Genomic DNA, 12,281 nt, shown 5'->3' with positions numbered 1-12,281 from the left:
AAGGGAAGAAAGTGTCGCGGATCGAGTGGTGACGACAGGAGGTGGGATCGCGATACACGAGAGAGAGGGATATGCCTGTATCGTTTTAATATCGTCGACTCGTCCGCTCACTATCGCCTCTTCTTCGTCGCGAGGTGTGCATTCGTCGCGGTCGTGGTGTGCTTCGTCGCGAGAACAACCGAGTACAACCGAGTTCCGTGATACACAACACGTTTCCTCGTTGCGTGGTCCGTTCGTTCGCGTGACCGTAATATTTGGTGAAAATTAGGAAGAGGAGGAAGAAGAGAAAAAAGCAGGAGAGAAGAGGAGGAGGAGGAGGAGGAGGAGGAGGAAGGATAATAAACAGTGCGTTCCTATTCCGTTCGAATCCGCAGCAAGAGTTCGGATGAATCGTCGTGCGCTTCGTTAGTGCAAGTGTTGAAAGCGCGGCTTTTTTACTTTTGCGAAAGGAGAGAAAAAGGAGGAAAGAAAGAGGAAGAGGAAGAAGAAAAAGCTTCGATCGAAAGTGGTGCGCGCAGGTTTTTCCGGGAAACATCGTTGATAGCCGAGTGCAAACACCGGTTTTTCGGCTCGGGTTAGCGGGTGGGAAGAAACAAGAGAGCGATCAATCGTATACTTGTTGAACCGGGAAACCGGGGATTCGCGTCTTTAATATTTGATACAACAGGCTCGCACAGCGAGACTCGTTCCACCACTTTAACTCTTCGAGTTTCTAGCTGGCGATACAACAACTTCTCTCTCCCTCGGACCGAGAAACTTGTCGCGGAGGGAACGTTGGTTCTCGTTCGTTCGTATTTGTGTACCGGGAATCGGAGGGGATCGACGTGCGAACCTGCTCAAGTCGACCACGTGGTTATGAGTGTGCATCGACCACGCCGACAGTTTTCGATACGTATCGGGAAACGTTTGGCAACCGCGTACGTTTCTCGCTTCGCGTTTTGAAGAAAAAGAAAAGGAAGAAGAAGAAGAAAAAAAAAAACGTTCGACCAGTGTAGTAGTTGTAAACCCGTGCAAAGACTGATTATAGTGATTCGTTAATTATATACACCATGTTCATCGATTTCTAACTTTGTGTAGTTAAAGGAAGAAAAAAAGAAAATATCCGCGCAACGACGATTCGTTAAACGAGTAACACATCCGAGAGTGGAAATTATTTTCTAGCCGAAAATTCTAGAAACGTCTCGTCCGGATCTTTTTTAACAGGTGAAACGTCCAGGACGAGGACGAGGTTAGAAGGGAGATTAAAGTCGGAGTGAAGCGAGGAGGCGAAAGAAGTAGCTCGGAGGTTGATCCGAGGAGCGAATAATCGAAGGGGGAAGCGCGACGAGGATCAAGGATATCGATTAAAAAAGAGAAGGGAGAGGAAAAGGCGCGTGAAAAGTTGGTGGTTAACCTGGGAAAGGTGGAAAGTAGCAAGATCCCGCCCGCAAGAGATCGCGAATTGAAAGAGGGGCAGGTGGAGGTGGTCCAGTCCGGCGGGTCAACGATCGGCGTAGCTAGGCCGTATCAGAGCCCTGAGCAAGGAGGGTGGGTGCAGTGGTGCAGTGGTTGCAGAAGGGCCAGCGAGGTTGGGGTGGCCTCGACTACAGGCGCCTTGGCACCGAGTGCACCGGGCCCCGGGGCTGCGGTGGTGGGCTGCTTGGTTGGGGTGTACCCGTGTTCTCCCTCCTCCACGGGGCCCAGGGGCCCCCTAACTCATCACCTCCAGGCTATCCCGAGTCAGCAACAGCCGATCGGTTGCCGTGCCTGTTGCTGCGCGCATAGCAATCACCAGCCAGCTTCGGTCCAGCTTACCAGTCAGCGGGGCGGCCTATCGCTGAGGGTAGCGAGGGTGGCGTCCACCACCTCCGTCCGAGCCGCCCCCTACGCCCACCCCCAGCACCAGGGGCTGGGGCAGGAGTGCAGGTAATGATAAATTCCTAAACATACATTATAGCTTCACGTCGACACAGTATAATAGTACTACTACTCTACTACTACCACTACTACTACTACTACTCCTATTTACTACAACTACCACTACCATTACTACTACTTCTACTACTACTACCGCTACAACCGCTTCTACTCTGCTCGTCGTCGTCGTCGGCAGTGTCGAGACAAAAAAAAAAAAAAAAAAAGTACAATACAATAAGAGTATACGTAGTAGCACGTCGAAGTAAAAAAATAAAAAAAAAAAAAAAAAATAAAAAAAAACACGGTCGATGGATTAAAAGAGTTATCCAAAACCAAAAACGCACAAAAAAGGTGTAGGGAGGAGACGGGGGCATTGGGTGGAGGTGGTGCGCACATCCTCGGCAGCCCGATGCTGTTCGTCCCGTTCACGGTGCCCACCTTCCCCGCCACGCATCATCAGACGACCCATCCTGCGCATCAGACGCATCATCAACAGCTGCAGGCCACTACCCAGAACCCGGTGCAGCAGCCTCAACAACTCACGCAGCTCAATCAGCTGAGCCACCTGAATCACCAAGGCATTGTACCGGCCACGACCAACCAACCGACCATACACAGCACCAGCTGTTCGCCGCAGCAACAAGCAACCACACCGAACAAGGTAAAACAAAAAAAAAAAAACAAAAACAAAAACAAAAAGCAACATCACTTTTTGATGATCTTCTCCCCCACCACCCCTGTTGCTCGAATTCGATTCGTCCCAATGACGCGGAAAAAGCGTTAAAAGAACCGTGCTTTTCGGCTTATCTTGCGGGTACCATACCCGCCAACGCTATTCGGATTTGTAGGTCAGTTCATTATTCGAGAAAGAGAATACGATTACTGCACGCGTTCACCGATATTTATTTCGATAGTTTCCTATATAACTATAGAAACTTTTGATATTTCTTTTTCTTTTTCTTTTTTTCATTTTCTATGCTGAATTAACCATCTCAATATTCTGCCACTGGCGGCTGTCGTGGTACAACGTTCGATACGAAGAGGGATTAACTAACTATGAAACGCAAGAAGGGTAGTTGTATAGTACATAAATCTCGAAAAACTCGCTTTGAAACGTTCTATTCTATATTCGGGAAAGAAATCACACTTCTCTCCGTCAATGGCTCTGACAATATAATGTATTCACGTTGGACGTTGGCAGTTAATTACGATTCATGAATCGAATATTCGATTTCTCATTCGTTCAGGATTATTTATTATTAGCGACAGTTTTAATTACGAAGCGCGATACGCGAAAAAAAAGGGAAAAAAAAAACTCTCCTCTTTCGTCGAAGCGAGAAACGTTCGATGGATTTTCGTTCGATCGGAGGAATATCGGGAGCAACAATCCTCCAATCCATCATCGCTGATCGTGACAGTTAAAAAATAATGCGCGTGTCTCAATAGTCAGGGCAGAGCCGTTTATCATCGAGTTACCAGAATTCCAGCTCGCTGGTTTACATATCAGTGATTCAATTCAGTGCTATCCAGTTAAATGTAAAATCGGAACTGACCAACTATAAATAAAATAACAATTCACCGCTCATGCGATCCATTCCCTACGCGGTATCGTTACATTAGCTGACCTTGTCCGGCCGCGTTTATTTATTGAAGACCGGCTTATTATCCCGCTCTACCGTGAATTTATTAACGGAACAACACGTGTTAGCGAGCAAATTACGCTCTTACGGAGCATTACGACCCCTATGTTTTGCCAAATTATTATTATTATTATTATCATCATACGCGAGTAAATGGGATACGAATTTATTTATTACGCGCCAATCTCTTATTTTTTCCTACCCTCGTGTTACCCCGATAAAATATTCTAAAATTAATATCCCGCGCGGGAATCGAAATTAAACTTGTCAATATTATCTAAAAATCTGTTGTTGTATACGAGGATTATTCATATATGTTCTTTTTCTTAATTATTTTTCAACGTAATTCACCGCCTCGATAAAGACAAAAATCCCTCTCGACGATAATCGTTTCAAGAGCCAGATTCCATGTTTATTTTAAACATCGATAATAATAATAAATGAAATTGCGAAGGAAAATTGAAAAACAATTATTATCACCGCATGAACCAAGCCAACTACAAACTTGTATTACTTTGTTATTACGAGAAGGCGACGATAACTAACCCCCATCGAATTTATCTTCCACACACACACACACACACACGTATAGGGATCCCAATATCGGCGCGTTCGTTCAATCGTTACCATAATCTCATGGCATGACGCGGAAAGGACGTAACAACTCTTAATTGATATCCATCTATCTATCGATATCGGGCATTGTGAACGACGCCTCTTCGATATCATCGTCCCCTCATCTGCTCCTTCGTCCCCTTCGGTATCGCTTCTTCCTTCATTCTTCTCGCCCGCGTTTCCTCGCAGCAACGCGCTTTTATTATCCTGGCCGTGGTTCAAGTCAATTTTCTTTAGCGAGCCATAACTCGCGAGCGGAGTCGGTCGTCGAGAAAGAGAGAGAGAGAGAGAGAGAGTTCTCGGCAGCCACCGAGAACTTCCTTTAATTCTTAAAGTCTGGCAATCCGCGGGTGGCGTTTCCTCTCTCTCTTGTGTCGCTCTGCTTGGAGAACTGCAGAAGCCGCGCGGTATCTTCACCCGAAACGATATCTCCGCGTTGGCGCCGGTTCGTCGATTCGAGAAGAAAAGACATATTGTATCCTCGTGCGAGTTATCAATTACTTAGCGAACAACCAACCATCTTCCGTTACTTTTCGCCCTCGCCTCGTCGACGAGGTCGTCGAATTTCTCACTTTCCTCCAATTTTTTCAAGCTCGCGCGACTTCTTCTTCTTCTTTCGTTTCAGCGTGTTATTAATTAACGATTTCCGTAAAAATTCGATCGAATGTGAATCTCGAGAAGAGAAGTTCCTGTGTGATATACGATATAGGGCTTAGACCACGTCTACGTGCAGGCAATATTAATATAAATTGTATTTCATGTATACCCAGGTGTACACTTTATGTACATATTGTATTGTATACCGGGGTGTTCATAATATATATATATATATATATATATATATACACATACATGTACATATACATATAACAGTTACGTATAACGCGTGTAAGGTAACCGAATAGCCATTTCGACCTACAAGTACGTCAACATAAAGTACAGGGGTGTAATTATTATTAGGTTAGTGTATCTTTAATCTTGTATATATAATTGCACGCGTGCGGTCGTAACGTATATCGTTTTTCCTCTACCTACTGTATCGCTATTAAAAAAGAAGTTATTAATTTCAGATATTTTTCAATATCTCACTCGCTTGATCACGATGCAATCTTGGCCGGATTCCCGTGTGTATGTACACGCGTTATTTAACCGAGGAATGGAAAACGAGACCCGTTTCCCCGATTACCCGAGGATAATTAATGGAAATACGAGTAAACGTTGGAGATAAGGTGGAGTTTTCATCCAATAAAGGGTTAAAAGTTTGTAGATGAGTGCTCGCGGAAGAATGAAGAAACGATAAAGAAGAGTGGCGCTCTTCTTCTTGTTCTTGGAGGAGGAGAGAGGGAATGGGAGAATTTCTAAAGGAAGGGAAATGGGTGGTGGAGGGAGCTGGTGGAGGATCGTGTAAGAAGGAGTAGGAAGACTTTGAGAAGTTGTTCCCGTAACTTTATTAATTAAAGGCCGTTAGTCCTTGTTGCTCGATACATCTTATACACCTAACACGGTCGTGGTTCCCCCATACAAAGAAGAATAACCGTCTCGTCGTCCTTCATCTCTCCCGCTATCACTCCCGCGTCTTCTTCGATGTTCCTTACCCTCCACGTATCGATCATCGTCAATGTCCACACCGTGCAGCTTCCCATGGAAATCGTGGCTCGCGTTATTCCAGCATCCTCGCTTATTGCGTTTAGCACAATCACTTTCGCTAGCCTCGTTCGATTATCTTAAACGAGTTAGCCCCGAGTAATTTTATCGAATACGTGTTTTCTCAGAGGTTGCCACAATGGTTCGAACAACGTGTATTAACTGGATAAAATTCATTTCCATAATGTGTAAAAATTATGTAATTGTTTCAATGTGCATTAAAATTTTAAATCCTCTTTTTAAACGTTTACGAAATATAGGTAGGGAATTAATCGATAATCGATCGGGCATATTTTAATAGTTGAGAAGTATTCTGTAAATTTATTAGGAAGCATTTTAAATTTTAATTTTATAACATCTCGAAATTTTTATTTATCTTAATTCAAATCCTTATAAATGATTGATTTTTTTGTTTCTTTTTTCTGTAAATTAAACTTAAAGTTAAATAATTGCTTCGTATTAGAAATTTATATATAATATATATGTATATAAATTTATAGAAATTTTATATAATTTTATTATATATAGAATATTATATGTAATATTATTAATAATAATATTCCTGGTTTTACTTGACAATTCTTTCATTCTTTTCAATCTTTGAGCGATTCGCAGTATGTCTTCTTATAGTATTTTTTTCATTTTATAATTTTCAGTTTTATCGTTATTTTGTTAAGTTATCTTTGTTTAGACTCATATCTGGGCCATATCGGATAATTTATATAGGATAGGATTATCGAAGACATCCCGTAGCGAATAGCCATAACTTCTTTTTTTAATAAGCATTTTTTCCTTAACATCTGTTTCTTTAAAATACCGTTTTCAATTTTCAAGGTCCAGTTTATTGCACGTTTCTCAAATTCGAGGTGCTTTCTAAGTTAATTGCGAGATTTTTTGCACGGTTACTCTCAAATCACAAGTATTCGTATATTTGTATAGAAACTTTTTATATATCACGTATTTTTTTTGTATTCCATATTAATGTTAATTTTTTTATATATTTAATCACATTTTTATATTTTATCAATCAATATTGTTTTCTAAAAATTAAATCTCCGTATAAACTAAAAACCGGGAAAAAGTAAATTTTGTCCAGTTAACTCCTATCATTCGAACTACTACTGGGACACTCGCGAATCTCGTGAATAAAAGTGTTGCCTTCGACGTCTTCCTCGCGAAGGAAACACGCATAATCGATCCATCTTACGTATTACGAAAGAAATTATAAAAATCGATCATCCCCAAGTTATCCTTGAGACAGCACGAATCTAAAAAAACTCGCGATAAAGAAGCTTGAAAGAACGCTGTAAACGATCGGATGTTAAAAATTGTCGGATGGAAAGAATGTTAAAAAAGGAAAAAAAAAAAAAAAAGAAAATTCATCGCCGTTTCGATATTCGTCGGTAACATAAGAAAGGACATTAGCGAACGAAAAGCTTTCCACCCTCCTTCCGATTATTGGCCAACGAACGTGGCGCGGTGTGGAGGAATTATCGCGGTTCACCGGCATTCCTTTTCTCCCCGGCCGTCTATTAACAGCGCGAAAAACAGTAGGCGAAAAAGTAATTATGGGTAGGCGAGTATAGGAAGGAATGGAGGGGGGAGGCGGGTGCGCGACAAAGGACAAGCGGTTAGCGCTCGCCATAATTAGGAAATTGCTTCTCGCATGGTAAAAATGTATCGCGTGGCGAAGAAAGCGCAGAAGGAACTCATTACGAGAGCGATGCTCGGCTGGATGATGGTGGGACGGTCGGTGGAAGAAGAGCGGGAGAGGAGAGGGGGGGGATGAGTTTGGCAGGGATGGAGGAGGGGGTGGTTGCGTAGCCGTTTTCAAGGGAAAGCGACGCGGAGGTTGCTCATGGTGGAAAGGAGGCGAGGCGCGCGAGGGGAAGATCAAAGCGCTGGAGATGATTTCATTACGACACGCCACTCGTCTACTACGTTGAAATATCAAAAGAGTGGCGGCCTCGTACAAGTACGCCAGTCGGCGCGGAGAGGCGCGCCACGGCCACGCTCGCCGTGTGCAAGTTTTCTGCACAATGCTTTTCTTGTCAGGCCCTGAAGAGAAAGGAAAAGCGGTTGGGCGTCGGTTGGAAGGAGCAGGACAGCAGGAGAGAAGGGAAAAGCTGGCGTGCAACCGAAGCAACCCTCGCCGTCCCGATTCCCCGAGACCGCCGCAGCTATCGCCCTCCGCTTCTTCTTTCCCTTCGCCCCGAAGGGAAGAATATTATTAGCTCAACCCGCTGCCTATTGTCGAAATAAGTTGGCGATATCGGATCAAGATGCACTGGATTCAGTTTCGTGCCTTCTTTCGTGGAATTCTGTTTTCGCGAAACGATCGTTCAATTTCTTTCTTTTTTTTCTTTTTCTCTTTTTCTTTTTTTTCCACGAGATATGCTCTCGAGTATGCGACTTGCGCGGCTGAGAAAGTTTCGGGGAACGTTTTGACCAAACTTTTTTGTCAAATTTTTCTCTTTCGTCCATTCTCGCTCTCGCTCTGAATTTCGAACGGTATAAAAGTTCGGGGGGAGGGGAAAAATGATGCGTTTCTTTTTTTCTATATAGACGCTCTAATTATGAATAATCAACGCTGTAATTACAGGGAGGTTTAATAACACATTTTGCTTTTAGTATTTCCGCTTTAATGCCGCTACGTTTCAAGCTTCTTTTCTTAACGATGCTACAGCTTCTTATTTAGACCATCCAACTTAAGTAATTTCATTCGCGATAATAGCGTTAAGTGCAATCTCAATTATTCATTCGCTTCTACGAGATAAGAAAAAAAAAAATAAAAGAAAAAAAAGAAGAAAACGATATTTACGACAACAAGATATTCCAAGGATCGAATTATCCAAGAATCGTTCGTAAATTATTCGTATCGCTTGCGCGAACTCGTGAAATTTTTTTTCAAATTTTCGTTACGACGCCTAGTATCGATAAACCGGTATAGCAGCGTGTTGCAGACGCAGGAAATCGGCGATTATGGAGAATCGCCGCGACACACGATCGACGCATGTTCGACCGATTGGTTTCGACGAAGTGACTCGCGGATATTTGGATTCAATTATCGGGCGAGATAAACGGGATTATAAGAAGGCGGGAACCGCAACTGAAATATTCGTGGCACGTTCGCGGGGGAAGGGACGTGCAAGGCGGAAAAATATACATTCCATCCTACTAATTCCAGACTTGCACGCGGCGCGGAGGCGTACGGAATCGCGAAAGGATTCCGAGGCAAACGTTGGAAAGTTGTTAGCTAACTGGAAATACGATACTCCCGGCCCATTGCCGAGAAGTGTATTATCGCCTGCCACGAACTCTACATATTACTCAACTTTCCAAGTTGCGGTGTAGCGGTTCCAACTGATAGCGGTTTAGAAAATAATCAGGTGGTCTCTCGCGTCTCTCTCTCCCCCTCCCCCCACCGTGCATAACTCCTCTCGAACGAGAGTGCTACGCGCGCCGCCGCGTGACTAATCGTCTCTCCTTGGTGGAGCTCGTTAAACCCTTTGATCGACGAGCAAATTTTTCACCCCTTTACCCTTTTAATATCCCTTCTATCCCGCTGCTTCCGCCGCTGCCTCGTCCGCTCGCCTCCGTGGCCGTTTATCGTCCGCATCGGGCCATCGTCCGCCTCTCTCTCTCTCTCTCTCTCTCTCTCTCTCTCTGTATATATCCGTTGACCGGCGCGCGGAGAATTACGCGTCGAAAGGGGAAGCCCGCAAGGGACACGGTGCAATTCCGCGTCATGATTTCGATGGTGGGACACGGACGGACGGACGAGAAGAGAGAGGGAGAGAAAGAGAGAGACAGATCGATCTCGAACGAACGGTTTGGTCTTGGAGGGAGAGGAGGGGGGCGATTGTTCGTTGCGCGTACGAGCGCAGAGCAGAGAGGAGGGGGCGGGATAAAGGTCGGTAATTAAAATGAAATTCGTAGAAAAAAGAAGGTTGGCTGGCCTGGTCCAGCCGGTAATGGATACAACGCGCGGCGGGGGGCATCATAAAATTTTACAAATGAGCGTACCGAAGCGGTGGCTTTACGCCGGTGGGAGGTATACGCCGGGGAAGGGGAAAGGTAGAAATAAAAAAGTAGACGGCAAAAGCGAGAACGAAAAAAAAAAAAAAAAAAAGAAAAAAAAGAAAGAAAAAAGGAAAAAAAGAGGAGACGCACAGCTCTACACCCCGCGGTGGCGTTGTTAGTGTCTGCTCGCCCTGCACTCTCCACCTCCGTCATCTCCGCCTCCTCTTCCCGCTGCCACCCGCCTCCGCCTCTGTCGGGTGGGTGCACTCGTACACCGCGGATACAAACAAACAGAGCGGGTCATACAGGCGAAGTAACAAATGCCGGACATTTACATTTAGCAGCGAGGGTGGCCTTCTCTCTTTCTTCTCTCTCCCCTCTGCCTTTTTCCCTCTTTCTCTCTTTCTCCTTAACGTTATTTTCCCGCGTTCCACTCCCCCGTTCCCCCTTCCTTCCTTCCTTCCTTCCTCGCTTTTCGTGTCTCTCCTCTCTTTCGGTCCTCCCCGTTCGATGTTCTATCGTGTTTCTATTTTCCTATCTCTCCGTCTCTCTCTTTCACTGCGGCTTCTCGCGAGGGTTGCTCGCGTTTTGGTAACGAGACAGCGTGTATGCGCGCGTGTTTGTGTGTTTGCGCGCGTGTATGCAGGTTGCATTATGTACGGTGGCTCGGTACAATCCATGGTTAACACTGGAACGGCAGCAGGCCTTCCCGCCACTTGCAAATTTTCCGCTTTTAAATGTTAATTTCAGCGTAATCGATGGTACTCGCTGGGCCGGGTTACCAGCGCGCTCAGCCTGTCACCCTCTGCCCTTTTCCGTCCATCGAGCTTCACCGTCCTAGAACATATCGGTCTCCCTTGTTAAACGGTGGAATCGATCGAACTAAAAATTCGTCGGATCCATCCACCCTTCGGACGCGAATTCGAAGAAGGAGTCTTTCTTTCTTTTTTCCTTCTTTTTCTTTTTTAGAAGAGAAACGAATCGGGTAAATAAAAATTCGTCGTGCTTTTTACTGGTGGACAGTAGGTTCGCCTTCCATGCAAAATTTCTACGTAAAATTTTGTTACGTTGAAATTCATCGGGGAATATAAGCAAGGATAATGGATTTTATTATTATTAAATAACATCGTTGTATATCCGAAATTTCGTGTATACTATATCCCCCTATAAATTGATACTCTTTAACGTGATATCGCTAAAACTATTTAATCATCATGGCCATTCCATTCTCAAAGTGTGTATAACATTGATCGAGCGAATAACGGGCGTTACGAATCGATGGGTGGTAAAATTTTCGTTTGAAAATTTGCACGCGGGTCGCGGGCGCGCGTTCAACGTGGTCGAGGAATAATTAGCGGCGGGGTGGGGGGAGGCGGGTAATCTTGTTGTCGTTACACATTCAGAAACCGCGGAACGAGACGCGGGACGTGCACGTTCCCAATAGCTACTTGCGTGTAATTGTTAATCGAATCAACATTATAAGTGGAAACGTGACAGAAAATTGATACGCACGCGACGTATGCAAGTTGGTAGGTATGCAAAACAGAATCTGGCTAATACCGACAACCGACCTCCGCTCATCCATCGAATTACAGATGTGCTTCGCTGGCTGGTAACTACGAGTGTCCAATTACTTCCTGTTAACCGTCCGATTGTCGTCCATCGGCCATCCAGTTATACTTCTACCTCGAAATAAGCCGTACCGCGGACCAGTCACCGACGCCGACATTCTGCTTAATATAATTACAAAGTATCGATCCTACGCGAGACAAGGGAGGACCAAGGACTGCTAAACGTTTTTCACTAATGCCATTAACCAACCCACGCGTTCTATCTATCTGTTACTCTTCGATCACTCTTCTTCCCCCCTCCCTCTCCTGTGGACAGGTTCAAATTCGCGTTCTTACTCGTTGGACACCTTTCGAATCGTTTGAAAGAAATCGAGAAGAGAGGAAAATGTTAATTTTAAAATCCAAATTGGTATACTTTTAGGTTTACTTTTCTTCTATTACTCAACCTAGAAACAGTTCTTCGACTATTTTTCTTCCCCTCATAATCGTTCAAATTCGTATCCTTATTTGTTGGATACTTTTCGAATCGTTTGAAAGAAGAGAGGGAAGTGTTAATTTTAAAATCCAAATTGGATACTTTTAGGTTTACTTTTCTTCTATTACTCAACCTAGAAACAGTTCTTTGACTATTTTTCTTCCCCTCATAATCGTTCAAATTCGTATCCTTATTTGTTGGACATCTTTCGAATCTCGAAAGAAATCGAGAAGAGAGAAAAATGTTAATTTTAAAATCCAAATTGGATACTTTTAGGTTTACTTTTCTTTTATTACTCAATCTAGGAACATGAGTTCTTCGACTATTTTTCTTCCCCTCATAATCATTCAAATTCGTATCCTTATTTGTTGGATAAATTTCGAATCGTTTGAATACTTGCAAGAAATCAAGAAGAGA

At 44.0% G+C, this 12,281-nt stretch overlaps 1 protein-coding gene across 4 annotated transcripts in view; it reads left to right on the top strand.

Moving 5' to 3' along the window:
- The first annotated feature begins 1,317 nt into the window (after window positions 1-1,317).
- LOC122715719 (nucleolysin TIAR) overlaps window positions 1,318-12,281 on the top strand; it is a 472,996-nt gene continuing 462,032 nt past the window's right edge. For all 4 annotated transcript variants that reach the window (XM_043938113.1, XM_043938116.1, XM_043938112.1 and 1 more), the window contains exons 1-2: window positions 1,318-1,905; window positions 2,248-2,557. In XM_043938113.1, coding sequence (XP_043794048.1) covers window positions 2,306-2,557 — 252 coding nt within the window. In that variant the 5' untranslated portion in view covers window positions 1,318-1,905; window positions 2,248-2,305. The remainder of the gene's footprint in view (window positions 1,906-2,247; window positions 2,558-12,281) is intronic.

Source organism: Apis laboriosa, unplaced genomic scaffold, assembly GCF_014066325.1.
Source record: "Apis laboriosa isolate Shangri-la unplaced genomic scaffold, ASM1406632v1 scaffold40_cov151, whole genome shotgun sequence".
NCBI lineage: Eukaryota > Metazoa > Arthropoda > Insecta > Hymenoptera > Apidae > Apis > Apis laboriosa.
This window is presented reverse-complemented; position numbering and strand designations above follow the sequence as displayed.